At 42.5% G+C, this 15,837-nt stretch overlaps 2 protein-coding genes across 2 annotated transcripts in view; both read left to right on the top strand.

Annotated features, from left to right (window-relative positions):
• LOC148900233 (uncharacterized) overlaps positions 1-15,837 on the top strand; it is a 236,690-nt gene that overhangs the window by 72,896 nt on the left and 147,957 nt on the right. The window lies entirely within an intron of this gene.
• The window catches only part of pex16 (peroxisomal biogenesis factor 16), a 28,711-nt gene that overhangs the window by 6,459 nt on the left and 6,415 nt on the right, over positions 1-15,837 (top strand). The window contains exons 5-9 of the mRNA XM_088991816.1: positions 140-240; positions 396-476; positions 2,204-2,356; positions 10,593-10,665; positions 12,845-12,964. Coding sequence (XP_088847942.1) covers positions 140-240; positions 396-476; positions 2,204-2,356; positions 10,593-10,665; positions 12,845-12,964 — 528 coding nt within the window. The remainder of the gene's footprint in view (positions 1-139; positions 241-395; positions 477-2,203; positions 2,357-10,592; positions 10,666-12,844; positions 12,965-15,837) is intronic.

Here is a 15,837-nt window from a genome sequence, read left to right as displayed (position 1 = left end):
GAATTAGTTGCAATTCTGGTATTGTGTTTCGTTATACTATAAAGTATAAAATATGTTTGATTGACCATGCCGTGTTTGCCAGGCAGTGCATTGGAATAACAAGTTTACTTAATTTTTATCTCCCGTTTTTTTCCCAAAGGGCAGTTTTTCGCCTCGTGCTTCTTTTGTGGTACAAATCGGGCATTCAGACTTCACCACCCATCATCCCCCTTGACAGAGGTGCAGAGATTGCTGCCCAAGGTCAGTGACATAAATTCTTGTGGTTTTCTTTTGTTGTTGACTATACATGTTTCTAATCCCCTCCTTCGGCCAAATATTGCACCAAATAAAACATTTGTGCACATGGTTCAAAAAGGAGTTGACCCAAATCAAAGTTCATGTCCTGTTGTGCACAGAGGATGTGGGTCCAGAGCAACAGAATGACACCTGCTTTGTGGGCCAAAGGTCAGGCCGTATCCTCAGATCCCTGCACGGCGGTAAGAATAGTTGAAGCTTCAGACACTTTGGATAACAATTGTTGCGCCTCACACTAGTTTGCCATCTTAAGACCTTTTCAAACAATTGGATCATTGAGTTCATAGGATCCATGCGAATGGAATAAAAAAAAACACAAGGGCTATCTGCAAGGGACACACTTATTGTTAACATTTTCTGATATTTTCTTTTTCTGGTCTTCATGATTTGCATGAATACGCTCTTCATGAGTCTGTCTTTGTAATGGAATCTGACATGTTGACATGACATTTTGAAGCAGAGACGTCTAAATCAGATTATTTCTGCCTCTTATAACAGGAAATTTTGTCATTTATGTTTCACATAGAAATAACTGGATAATTCCATCAGAAATTTTATTCTTATGCCGTATTTTTCGCACTTGAAGTTGCACCTGAAAGCATTCAATTTTCCCAAAAGCCGACTGCACCTTATAAGAGGTTGCAGATCCTCATCCCTTTATGCTCTTACACCCGCCAATGGTGATTATTCGCGGGAACCATTTGTAACCCAAGAGTTCTGCCCGACACTCATTAACATGGCATTCACCACCACACACTCATGTCACTATTTTGTAAACTCTGTCAACCATAACAGTAGGTCAGTTAACTACTGACTAAACAAAGGAAGAATGGGATAATCTAGACTTGTGCAGCATTTTTGCCCCCTCTGGATCCACAAGGTTTGTGTGCCTTTTTGTTGACTCAACTGTCTCCATAACCTTTCTCTTTCATTCATTGTTTTGGAATTGCGTTTGTATTTTGATGTTTTTCGTCCATGTTTGGAACAAGATCTCATGACTTTGTTACACATGCATCGGTTGTAAGGCTCTATATCAGGGTTGCCCGTTACATCGATCATGTAGATAGTGGATTGGTCCCAAGTTCATTCCAGGGGTGTTTTGGAGGGAACCCCCTTCATTCTCCCTTTTCAGCTAGTTCATCTCTGACAAAAAGATCGAAAAGCAATATAGTACAATCTTACATTCGTCCTCTTTGGGAAGAGATGACCATCTTCAATGGAATGGGGGGTGGTGAAGATGACTTGCGCGTGAGTTTGATTAAAGTGAAGGAGAGTTGCGCAATGTCGTCTTCCTCACTCTCTCGTCTAAGCCCATCTGAATTCAGTGGCAAGACCCATCCAGACTGGGGATGGGTCGGGATGCAGTGGATGACCACAATGTTCTACGTGTCTCACTGTGCCCTACTTGCGCTCCACAACGCTTTGCTGGGTCCACCTTCATGCACGTTGAACCAGTCTAGGGTTTCCTCCACGCAATCTGCTGGGTCCAGGCTTTAAATGCGAAGGTAGACAAGCCCTACAATAACCTACTGTCTATGTGGCATGCTCACTTAGACAGGGAGACTCGTGGTGGCTGGGACACCTAACCCCATCACAGATCAACCAGACCTGCTCACTGACAATCTTACATACATTTGCACTGAACATGTAAATTGGTGTAAAGGTTACATTAGCTGTATCATATATTCTGCCTCTAGAGAACTCATAATACTTGGGTTTCGCACACACTCTGATTTCGAATTGTATGACAGTATTGTGGTTGACGGTGTAGAAAAGCACGCATTGTACAGGCTTTGTCAAGCATTTAGGACAAATAGTTGCATGTGAGTCAATATTAAGAACAATTCTTGCCAGTTACAATGTCTCTGAGGCTAATTTCCCACTTTACCACTTTTGCATGATGCGGCAGCATCGTCCATGCCACCTCAGCAGTTTACAGCAGCCACCGAGAAGAAGAGTAGTCGGAAGTTGCGGGAGGAGAAGTTTCACAGCAAACCGTCACCTTTGAAGCTGCAAGAGTCCGTCGCCGAGACTCTGTACATCAGTAAACCTCTTGTACACTGTATCCTTCCTTTTTGTGCCACCTTTGAAACAGATCTCTCTTTCTTTCTCGCTCCCTCACTCACTCTCTCTCTCACTCACTCTCCGTCACGAACAGCAACATCAAATGTATGATTAAATGTGAAAGAAGAAATGTGAATGTAATTGCATGTATGAGCAATTTATAAAAGTATAAATGTTTTTCATTACATTCATAGTCAATTCATCATTAATAATAAGCAAATGTAATAACTATCATAACTACCACAACCAACCTAACATATATGCTGTATGTGTGTTTGTATATCCCAGCTGTCTTAAGGTGGGGGAACACCCTGAACCGGTCGCTAGCCAATCGCAGACTACATGTATTTTTTGGGGGGGGGGGTGTCACTGACCAATTCTTACTTTTTTAATCCAACCAACAGTGACGTGCGGTGAGGTTCATGGCTGGTGAGGCACTTATGTCATCACAGTCAGATTTACAAACATATGAACTCCACAGAGGAGCTTATTCACCATTTGATTGGCAACAGTTAACGTGTTTTGTTTAAAATGTCATGTCAGCATTTTTATATACTGAATACAAACTAGCATAGCAAAAAATAATTAAAAAAACGTTATCATCGTGTTACCTTTACTTATAAATGAAGTCGAAGTCTCTCTGTCTCAATGGAGATCACTGCCAGTTAAGAAAGTCATCCTTGATCAGTCCTGTTCCGACTGTATGTTTTCAGTCTTTTGTGCTGAGAATGACCGCTCCACTGATGCTGTAGTAGCTGGAACAGTGAGCACGAGCTGGAGCAACTTTGTCGCTTCAGGAATAGTTTCAATGAAATTCTTCTTGGCCAAAAAGCTGAAAAGCTGTCCAAGAGATTTACATTCATCCCTCACCGTTTGTGAGCTATGCAGTCCGGTGTTGGTCTTCCTTTAATTATTATCTCCTGCTTTGATTGAAAGTCCAGTTTAGAAAATTCTTTCAATTTAGATATGTAATCCTGAAAATAAGTCAAGTCAAAGTCAGCTTTATTGTCAAATATTCTAATATGCATGACATACAGCACAGATGAAATTAATGTCCTCTCGGACCCAGCATGCAAGGGATTAATAGTTGGATAACGTGGCTAAAAAAGACATACAATTGACAACAGACTAGACATGTAATTTATATATATATAATAAGGTCAAGCAACACGAAAAATGACTGGATGGTTGCACTTAACTTGCTAACTGTTTACTGTAGCTTGCTGTCACTAATTCTATTATTCTGCAGCCGAGGAGTCCCAAGAAGAATCTGTAATCACCAGCGCCCCCTGTCATGAGGCAGGAGAACTGTGTGCCTCACCTATGCACACAGTTTTGATAAAAATAAAATAATCACTGTAGTACAGTGTTTATAATGTACAGTGACTACATTATATCCACCAGCGAAACTAGAAATTTAGTTCATATACTCAAAGCTTTCGAACACGTTAATAGCGATATGCAGAGGGACAGCAATGCGGTCTCCCTGCAGAGCAAGCCAGCACAGTTAGCATAGTGATGGCGCAGTCCATGGTGAGGCTCAGCCGGCTGGTGCCTCACCACTTGTGTCTACTTAGTATTTGAACGGTAAATGTGAAAATTCAGCGATTTTGAAAAAAAAATCCAAAAATGGTTTAGTCTAATGCACAGGTGTCAAAGTCAAGGCCCGCGGGCCAAATCCGGCTCGCTACATATTTTTTTTCGGCCCACGAAAGCAAATCAAACTTGTGAAATTCCATGATGCTTGCTAAAATCGGAACCAAAATGTCATATTTTTGGATGTAAACCACAATAACAGTCATTATTCTTGACTTCAGATTTGAAAACTAGTTATTCATTAATTTTGTGTGTGCTCTATTTGTAATATGTGGAGGGGATTAAGCATTCTAATGGCTTCCCCAAATTCATAACGGCCCTCGAGAGGAATCCATAACTACAATGTGGCCCCTGTATGGAAAAGAACGTTAAAGTACAAATCAGTAAATATAACCGTTTAATGTATTTTGTCATTTGATATGTCCATGATGACAGGTGAGGCACAGCCTCGCCTGCCTCCCCTGACTGCACGTCACTGCCAACCACTCACTATAACACAAACTAGGAGTTATCAGAAGCCTCCAGCATAGGGCTAAACTAATACCAACAGGCGTCGAAGGTAGAGAAAAGGAGTCAAAACATGTCAGGAGAGCACTCACAAACTGTGGTTACCCTCAGTGGTCTTTTAACAAAAGAATAGGGAACGAAACCAAAAATCCTGAAGATGCAAAAAGGAGAGGAGTAGCAGCAATGTTCCCTCTAAACTGCGCGCATGCGCAATTGCGCACTGCTTGCACATACTTAGTGCACAATAACATCTATGCAACGCACAAAATAAAACAGAAATGCATTACTTAAAGGACAACCGACATCTTCGGACAAGTTGTGTCCATAATTTGTAAAATGGCTTCAAATGACTTCGACTGAGCACATTTTAAAAAGATTCCACCGCATATAGCTATATTTTACGTTTTAATACTCGTGCTGAATATTCAGGAAGTCTTGTTTTTGAGTTGATGACGAGTCCGTACGTAACGTCACTAAAAGAACCCCTGACCGAAAAAAAGACACATTGTAGCAGTCCTTCCATCCCGTCAATGTATTTTGCTGTATTGTTTGGTCTGAAAACCTTGTGTTGCACCCAAAAGCCGCCAGAAGAGGGTGTCCAAGCTCCATATAAGGCATTTATCAGCCTGTGGAAACTGAGGTGGCCACAGGAGGTCGCCATTTTGTGCCTCTTTTCTGGTGATCGTTTCTCCCCAATGTTGCCTCAAAATGGCATGGAATACATTCTTTAATCGATTGCAGAACTATTTGAATCATATTCATAACTGGAGGTGTAACAAGAAAGCATATTCTTCGAATCTGAAGCCATTGTTTTGATTCTCAAGCAATGCAAGACGTCTTGGCGTGACGTCACAAACTGGGGGCGGGACTTTCTGAAAATGCCCAATTCACAGCTCAATTTTATGCAGATTTTGGACACTTTAAGTCATTTTTATTGGTGTTTTGCATTTGAATAAAAATATCGTACTGCGTGTTTTGGTTATTTTAGATTCTAAAAAACGTTTTTCTGATGTCAGTTAAGAAACAAAAAAGTGACGTCGGTTGTCATTTAATATGTAATTTTAGAACGGATATAATCTAGTTAATTTGACCAATTATATACAGTAAAGTCTCGTTATATCGATATCGGATATATCGATAGTCCCGGTTATATCGATACTATTTCTATGAACGCAAGGAGAAAATTACATGAGCGCAGGGTCCGATATATCGATAGTGCCGGTTATATCGATATTTTTTCGGACTCCCGAGAATATCGATATAACGAGTCTTTACTGTATATATATATATATATATATATATATATATATATAAAACATATGGGCGGCCCGGTAGTCGAGTGGTTAGCACACCGGCTTCACAGTGCAGAGGTTGCGGACGCGTCCCGGTCCGGCCTCCCTGTGTGGAGTTTGCATGTTCTCCCCGGACCCGCGTGGGTTTTCTTCGGGTCCTCCGGTTTCCTCCCACACTCAAAAAAAACATGCATGGCAGGCAGATTGACCACTCCAAATTGTCCCTAGGTGTGAGTGTGAGAGTGACTGTTGTATGTCTTTGTGTGCCCTGCGATTGGCTGGCAACCAATTCAGGGTGTCCCCCGCCTCGTTCCCGAAGACAGCTGAGATAGGCTCCAGCAACCCCCGCGACCCTAATGAGGAATAAGCGGTACGGAAAATGAGATGAGATATATAACATATATATATATATATATATATATATATATATATATATATATATATATATATATATATACAGTAAAGTCTCGTTATATCGATATCGGTTATATCGATAGTACCGCTTATTACGATACTATATATATATATATATATATATATATATATATATATATATATATATATATATATATATATATATATATATATATAGTGTGCTGTTCCCAGCACTGCGCTTTTCTGGACCGAGATATCCGATGTTGTTCGAGTGGTTCGACCGGGACGCGTCCGCAACCTCTGCACTGTGAAGCCGGTGTGCTGTTGCAACCACTCGTCGAGTTTGGGGGTCACTGCCCCGAGTGCTCCGACCACCACAGGCACGACTGTCACCTTTACCTTCCAGGCTCTCTCCAGCTCCTCTCTGAGCCCTTGGTATTTCTCGAGTTTCTCATGTTCCTTCTTTCATCACTCGGAACCGCTACATCCACGACAACGGCTTTCCTTTCCCCTTTATCTATGACCACAATATCTGGTTGGTTGGCCATTACCATCTTGTCAGTCTGTATCTGGAAGTCCCACAGGATCTTTGCTCGGTCATTCTCCACCACCTTGGGAGGTGTTTCCCAGGTCCAGGTGCCTCTTTGCACAACCTACACCTTGGGTCTTGTCTGGTGTGGTATATCCCTGCCTCGATGGTTCTGGTGTTCAGGGCCTGCACTTGAGCAGCCAGGATGAGTGCCTCTGTGCTGTCCTTTAGGCAAGCCCTCTCTAGCCACTGATAGGACTTCTTGAGATCAGCCACTTCTGCTGTTGTTCGGTGGTACATCCCATGTAGGGGCTTTTCCTCCCATGATTGTCCCTCTTCCAGTACCTCATCCTCTGTTCCCCATTGTCTGAGACATTCTCTGAGTACATCATCCGTCTGAGCCTTCTCTTTGATGTATTCATGGAGCTTGGATGTTTCATCCTGGACAGTGGCTCTCACACTCAGTAGTCCCCGGCCTCCTTCCTTGCGGCTTGTGTACAGTCTCAGGGTGCTGGACTTGGGATGGACACTCCGTGCATGGTGAGGAGTTTTCATGGCTCTGTTGGTATATATATATATATATATCTCATCTCATTTTCCGTACCGCTTATTCCTCATTAGGGTCGCGGGGGTTGCTGGAGCCTATCTCAGCTGTCTTCGGGCACGAGGCGGGGAACACCCTGAATTGGTTGCCAGCCAATCACAGGGCACACAAAGACATACAACAGTCACTCTCACACTCACACCTCGGGATAATTTGGAGTGGTCAATCTGCCTGCCATGCATGTTTTTGGAGTGTGGGAGGAAACCGGAGGACCCGGAGAAAACCCACGTGGGTCCGGGGAGAACATGCAAACTCCACACAGGGAGGCCGGACCGGGACACGAACCGACGGCGCGAATGTGCCGTGTCCATATTCGTTCAGGTTAGCGAGCTGACAACAGTGCAGTGGAGTTAAGAGACACAGATGCTAACCCCATATCATGGTGAAACGAACAGGCAGCGACGCATCCACTCATCAAGCCAAACGTCTGTGTAAGCTCTCAGTCGTACAGGAGTGGTCCATCGATGAGAAGGTTTCTTCAGCCGTCATCTGTACAAAAGTGAAGGTTTCGGACGTTAAGGCAAAAATTAGTGCATCCAAAAGATAGGCTACCAAATGAAAAACAAAGTAATGTAGTTTATTCCATACATTGTAAGAATGAAAATTGTAAAGAGCAGTACATTGGGGAGACTCAACAAATTCTCAAAAAAAGACTTTATCAACATCGCAGGGATAATATAAGTGGACCTCAATCGGCAGTACATTTGCACCTAAAAGCTAGCAACCACTCATTTGACGACAATGAGGTTAAAATCTTAGCGAAAGAACATAGATGGTTTGAAAGGGGGGTAAAAGAAGCGATTCTTATAAAACAACAAAATCCTTCATTAAACCGGTCTGGTGGGGTGAGGTTCAATTTGGATCGTTCATACAATAGCCTGCTTAGGCAAAACAGGTTAGGCAACTTTCGTAATGCTGATGAGGGTCGTTATGCTGATGAGGTGATACCGGTGGGAGTGGGGGTAATAGGCCAGTCGTTAGTCAGGAATGTAGGAACAATCAGTGGGGCCACAGGGAGGGGTCCTCTGCCCCCCCAACCTGAGAGTAGGGACCTATCATAGCTGTGTCCGGCGCCACCATGTCTGGACATTAGGGATATATAAATGGGGCCGATACGACCAGTCAGACTTTAGTTCGCTGACGAAGCCTCTTGGATAGGAGGCGAAACGTCCGAAACCTTCACTTTTGTACAGATGATGGCTGAAGAAACCTTCTCATCATCAAGCCAAAGTAAAAAAGAAATGTGGTTCTTTTAAGATGGAATGGCTGTCGGAGTATGTGAAAATAGAAGAACAAGCGGTGAAACTGAGTGAGATTTTTTTCGTTTTCAAGTGAGAAAGGATTACTCTGCAAAACATGTTGCTGTTACACATCTGATGTTGCTCACAGTGGTCCTCTGTGTGCTCAGGGAGCTTGTGGTTCTGATCAGACACATGAAAAATTAGAGTGAACATTGAGTAGCAGTACCTTACATTGCGGGGGTTTCTGAAAAACTACAAAGGGTGCTTTAGCAACACACAATTCCAACTGATAAACACTTTCAGACAAAAAATAGTGCATCCAAAAGATAGGCTGCCAAATGAAAAACAAAGTAATGTAGTTTATTGGATACATTGTAAAAATGAAGATTGTAAAGAGCAAATACATTGAGACTAAACTTCTTCCTTTCGGCTTTTTCCTTCAAGGGGTTGCCACAGCAAATCAGTGTCCTCCATCTTTAGAGGTGTGATCCGCATGTTTGTTTTGGCCAAGCTTTTACGTCGGATGGCCTTCCTGACACAACCCTCTGTATTTATCCGGGCTTGGGACCGGCACAAGAAGACTGATTTCCGTTTGTGGCTACAGAACAAGCAACTTGCTATTGAGACTAAACAAATTCCCAAAAAAAGACTCAACATCGCAGGGATAATAATAGTGGGCATCAATGTGCAGTACATATGCACCTAAAAGTCAGCAATCACTCATTTGAGGACAATGAGGTTAAAATCTTAGCGAAAGAAAATAGGTGGTTTGAAAGGAGTAAAAGAAGCTATTTTTAAAAAACAGCAAAACCCTTCACTAAATCGCCATGGTGGTGTGAGGTTTAATTTGGATGGTGCTTACAACACACTTCTGAGATCGTTAACATAATGGCTTATGCCAGGGGTCGGGAACCTTTTTGACTAAGAGAGCCATAAAAGTAAAATATTTAGAAATGTTTTTCAGTGAGAGCCACACGCACGCGCGCGTACATACAAACGCTCGCGTGCGCGCGCACACACATACACTCGCGCACGCGCCGCCATTTTTCAACAACATATCAGATATTATTTAAAATAACTTTGTGATAGTACTCACCGTTAACATGAATGGTTTTCCGTTCCTCGTGACTGGTAAAAATCCAGGCAAACGATCGGAATGAAATTCAACTTGCCGGTCAGGAGGCGAAGTTACTGCTAGCTAGCCTGCACACGGCTCATAAGCTTCCACACTTGCTATCTGCAATCGACTTCTCGCAGAAGTATGTTGATGCTAACGTTAACATGGGGCTTGTTAAAATGTCACGGACATTCGACTGTTTCATCGATTGTGTTGTTTCATTGCAAATTAGAATCAGAACATTTTCTCTCCTCTAATGCTCCGGTGCATTAACGCTGAAGTGCACTAGTTGAGCTCATTTAAAGGGGCGTTTACCTGTTTCAACATGAAGGCCACTATCATCCAATCAAAATGGCGCTTTCGGCCAACTGCAGCCCCAACGGGAAATGAACGGCGAAAAAACGAAAATATGTATTTAGTTTTATCGGCGAGCCATATGCAATCATCAAAAGAGCCATATATGGCTCGCGAGCCATAGGTTCCCGACCCCTGGTTTATGCTGATGAGGTGATACCAGGGCAAATGGGGCAATCAGGCCAATCGTAGACCATAACCAGTCAGGACAATAGTAGTAATCAGTGTACCCTCAGGGAATAGTCCTCTGCTCCCCCCAACCTTAAACCAGGCCCCTATTAGTGCAGAGGATCTGGCAGCGCCCCTCTGGACAGTAGGGAGATATATATATATATATATATATATATATATATATATATATATATATATATATATATATATATGAGAAGCGAAACGTCAGACACAGACATGTGGCTGCTGAAGAAACCTTTTCATCGATATTTGAAGGAGGATGGGGGGGTCACAATTATACAGCATATTAGACCTTGCTTGTCAATGTGAGTTTAAAGGGCTTTTTACCTACACGTAGACTGCTATTGGCTGGCGACGGCTGCGTGGGGTCCCCGCCACTTGCCCCAAGTTAATGAGGTTATCCTTAATGCATCCTTTTTTACTTCAGTACTTACCCTTGGACTGTGTGGAAAACAGTCTTGGAAGCCATGGCTTATCTCTGCTGGTCTGGAGCTTTCCAGGTTTGTCAATGTCCTCTTTTGCATGATGTGTTCCCACACTAGTTGTTATTTGAGACTTGGTGTCAGGCATAAGTGGTGGAAGGTTTTTTGAAAATTGCCTCGGTTCATATTGAGACCAAATGGAATGAGCACGATGGATAGGCACCCATGCATCTCTTTATTTACCGGGAGCGTCTGAGCTTTTTGATGTGAAAAGCTATTTTGGGGAATCTTGAGTTTTCAACATGTTGAATAATTGTGACTTTATTGCAGCTTGTTCTTTTTATGGTTCTAAATATGGAGATGAGATTTGGCTGCTGTTAAGTGCACAGCTGCATCTACTCTGTGATTATCGAGGGCCGTTGGCAACCCCAAAAACCTGGGGGAAAAAAAATATTGAGCTATTTGACTCGACACCTTGAACAGAAAGCTGACGAGATTAACAAAATAATACAAGCACTCTACAGTCCCTGACAAAAGTCTTGTCGCTTATCCAAGTTATAGGAAGAACAAATAACTTCACTTGTAGTTGATCTATTGGAATCAGAAATGACTTATATGAAGGGCAAAGCCCTCTAGATTATGCTTATTATGCCAAAATAAAGTTGTGTATCATTCATTGAGTTTTATTATTTAATTAGGACAGAAAGGTCAGATTTTGCTTGGACAAAAGTCTTGTCGCATACAAAAATAATGTAGAAATTACACATATTTCATCTTGAATACACACATATGCTAAAATAACATCAGAACATAAAGTCATGATTCCTTAGAAAAAGAATATCGTGTATGGCTCCCGTGAGCTTGGAGGACTGCATCCATACGTCTCGGCAATGATCAAGAGCCTGAAGACCAAGTCTCCCACTAAGGTGGCAGACATCTTTAATGTGTCCAAACGTGGAGAGGATAAGACAAAGATTTCATGAAACCGCTGACGTTCATGACAAGCCCAGGTCATGCAGACCTGGGCTTGTAAAGCAAGGACCGTTTGTTGCTTCGCCAGTCCAAGGCCAGCCATTTTTCAACTGCAGAGGAGAAACCCCTGTATCTACAAGAACAGTTTGTCCAATTCTCTCACGCAGTGGTCTCCATGGCCGAGTTGGTGCTCAGAAACGAGCATTAAACAGAAGACAACAAAACAATCGTGTTGCATTTGCTAAGGCCCACAGCTTGCAGAAAGGATGGACAGTGGAAAAGTGGCAGAAGGTTGATTTTTCTGATGAGTCGTCCATTGAACTGCATCGCAATCTCCGCAAATACTGCAGAAGACCTGTCGGAACCCGCATGGACCCAAGATTCACCCAGAAAGTTTGGTGGAAGAAAAATCATGGTTTGGGGTTACATCCAGTATGGGGGTGGGCGTGCAGTATGCAGAAATGTTTGCTGCCCATTACATCCCAAACCGCAAGAGACGGCAAATTCTGCAGCAGGATGGTGCTCCTTTCGGCATCCACATCAATGTTCCTGAAAGCAAAGAAGGTCAAGGTGGTCCAGGAAATGGCCATCCCAGTCACCAGACATGAACGTTATTGAACACGTCTGGGGTAAGATGAAGAAGAAGGCTTGGAAGATGAAACTGAAGAATCTTGATGAACTCTGGGAGTCCTGCAAAACTGCTTTCTTTGCCAATCCAGATGAATTCATCAATAAGTTAATTGAGTCATTGCATAGATGTATGGATGCAATCCTCCAAGCTCACGGGAGCCATACACGATATTAATTCCTTTTGTAAGGCATCATGACTTTATGTTTTGACGTTATTGTGGCATATTTGTTTATTCAAAATGAAATATATGTATATTATAAATAAAAAGGTATGCGACAAGACTTTTGTCCAAGCAAAATCTGCCCTTTCTGTCCTAATTAAATAATAAAATTTAATGAATGAACACAAAACTTAATTTTGGTATAGTAAGCATAATCTAGAAGGGCTTTGCCTTTCATACAAGCCATTTCTGATTCCAATAGATCAACTACAAGTCAAGTTATTTTTTGTTGTTCCTATAACTAGATAAGCGACAAGACTTTTATCAGGGACTGTATATGACTGCAGCGTTGTTGATAGATTTTAGTGTTTTATTTTTTCAAATTTTTAAGTGGCACTTTCACCGTTCACCCCTGCGTGAGGATGTTTTCGGTTTTGTCTTTTGACATCTCTAGAACAGTGCACAAATTTCTCATCGCCTCTTTTTTCCCCCAGTTTTGCCGTGCTCCATAAGAGGAGATTTGATAACCAGTGGGAGAGGGAGGAGATGAGGAGAAGAACCTTTCTTTTACTCTACTACCTCATCCGTTCTCCATTCTATGACAGATATTCAGAGTAAGTATGTTTGAAAGCCACTTTCACGAAATGGAGTCTCCTGGTTTTGATGAAGATGTTGAGCTACAGCTAAAAACAAGTACAATGGAACCTCGGTTTTCGAACGACTCACAGTTCGAACAAATCGGAGTCTGAACAAAATATTCGAGAAATTCTTGCTTCGTAGTTCGAACAACAATCGGAGTTCGAACGCCGGTACGACGCGTGAGTGCGTACGCAAGGGTGGGATGCTGAGCGGCGTACAGGTGTATCGCTCTCTTCGTGATCAACTGTTGTCGCTAGCCGACGTGCTGCGTTTTGCTCTCGCGTTTAATATAGGTTTACGAAGAGTTTTAGCCCCTAATCATGTCTCCAAAGAAAGTAAGTGCTGCTCCAAGTGGAAAAATAAAAGTAGTGCGTACAACTATTGCATTTAAGAAAGAAATAATAGCAAAATATTGTAACGTTCATTGCTTGTGTTGTGTTTGGGGCCTGGGCTTGTTGGGGTCGCGTGACACACACGGACAGAGAGAAGGGAGGACCCGACAACGTGGGTTGGGCAGTGTGCCTGAGGGAATGTCTGCGCGTGAGTTGTGGCGTAACAACAGCTCCTGTTTGTTTATTAAAACTGCTAAGTTTTGTTATTAAAAGACCGACTCGCTATACCAGCGACTGCGCATCATTTGTCACGCTGAGGCGCATTACAATATGAAGGAGGTGTGCGAGTGTCTGATCTGGCTAGGGAATACAGCATGGCTAAATCTACAATCAGAACTCCACCACCCCGATAAAGCTGCAGCCACCAGAGTCATCAATGACTTTAACGACATTGTCATGAACCACTTCCGAAAAGTGCTAAAAAGAAGGTAGAAGCAAGTGTCATTGGATAGATATTTTAAGAGAAAAGAACATCCTGTAGCCGAGTCATCCGTAGCAAAGAGATTTGAACATGTGAGCACCCCTCAGACAGAAGAGCTCCCCAAAGTTTTTATGTAAGTGGACTCTCCTTCCACACAATACATTTCCTTCCTCCGTCCACCTGCACCTTTTGCCGACCACCACAAAGGTAGAAAATCCCATTCATAATTCTTTTCTTTACGAACGTACGATTAGCCTGGGTTACAATTATGTTTATGTTATTTGTGTCTTTGCCATTTTGCTTAACATTTTCTGAGATATATGACATTGCTTTTTATGTGTTGGTCAGCATTTTAATGTGCAATTTCATGCATAAAATAATGTATAAAATACTGTACTAAAAAAAGGTAAACATTCAGGGTGTTGGAACGGATTAAAACAATTTACATTCTTGGTAATGGGAAAATGGTTTCGGTGTTCGAACAAATCGCCATCGAACAGGGTTCTGGAACGGATTATAGTCGAGAACCGAGGTATCACTGTATTTGAACACCCGTGTATCATCTAGAATTCTGACCCTGAAAGACCTGTTAGTCCACCCATTAGAAGTCCACCTGCACGTATCATCCTGAATCAGATGCACCTGTTTGAGGTCGTTAGCTGCATCAAGACACCTGTCCACCCCATACAATCAGTACGACATTAACTTGTCACATGGCGAAGACAAAAGAGCTGTCCAAAGACACCAGAGACAAAATTGTGCACCTCCACAAGGCTTTAAAGGGCTACGGAGCAATTGCCAAGCAGCTTGGTGCAAAAAGGTCCGCTGTTGGAGCAATCATTAGAAAATGGAAGCTCAACAAGAGGGTCAATGTCAATCGGAGTGGAGCCCCATGCAAGATGATTCTAAGAAAGGTGAGGAATCAGCCCGCATCTACATGACAGGAGTTGGTCAATGACCTGAAAAGAGCTGGGACAACCGTTTCCAAGATTACTGTAGGTCAGGGGTGTCAAAGTCATTTTTTGCCACGGGCCACATTGTAGTCATGGTTTCCTCTCGAGGGCCGTTATGAATTTGGGGAACCCATTAGAATGTTTAAATCCCTTCAAATATTACATATAGAGCACACAGCAAATTAATGAATAACTCGTTTTCAAATCTGAAGTCAAGAATAATGACTTTTATTGTGGTTGACATCCAAAAATATGAAATTTTGGCTCAGATTTTAGCAAAAAAAAAGTTTGATTTGCTTTCGCGGGCCGAAAAAAATGATGTGGCGGGCCGGATTTGGCCCGCGGGCCTTGACTTTGACACCAGTGCTGTAGGTAATCCACTCAGACGTCATGATTTGAAATCACGCATGGCATGAAAGGTTCCCCTGCTTAAACCAGCACAGGTCATGGTCCATCTTAAGTTTGCATATGACCATTTGGATGATACAGAGGAGTCATGGGTGAAAGTTTTGTGGTCAGATGAGACCAAAATAGCACTTTTTGGTCATGATACCAATAAGCGTGTTTGGATGAAGAATGAAAAGAGTACAATCCGAAGAACACCATCCCAACTGTGAAGCATGGGGGTGGTAGCATCATGATTTTGGGGTGTTTTTTGCAACTGGAATTGTTCCTATCCCACTCAAAACCGCAGCTGTTACTCCAATCCTGAAAAAAAAAAAAAACTGGCTCAGATCAAAACGATTTCAATAACTTACGTCCAATTTCCCATCTTCCATTCATCACCAAAATCCTTGAAAAAAAACGATTGCTTCACTCTCACCTCACTCACAATAACCTTTATGAACATTTCCAGTCTGGTTTCCGCCCCCGCCACAGTACTGAATTGGCTCTCATAAAAATCACGAATGATCATTTCATGGCAGCCGATGCCGATTCACTCTCCATCCTCATCCTTCTCGACCTGACCGCGGCTTTTGACACCATTTCCCACCCCATCCTGCTCGACAGACTTTCCACTATAGGCATCACGCAGGTGTTCAAATAATCATTTTCTTCACTGTATGTGCGTCTGTTGTCAA

This window comes from Hippocampus bargibanti, linkage group LG03 (genome assembly GCF_051943395.1).
Source record: "Hippocampus bargibanti isolate YZ-2025 linkage group LG03, ASM5194339v1, whole genome shotgun sequence".
NCBI lineage: Eukaryota > Metazoa > Chordata > Actinopteri > Syngnathiformes > Syngnathidae > Hippocampus > Hippocampus bargibanti.
The sequence above is the reverse complement of the archived record's forward strand: the minus strand, read 5'-3'. Positions and strand labels throughout refer to the sequence as shown.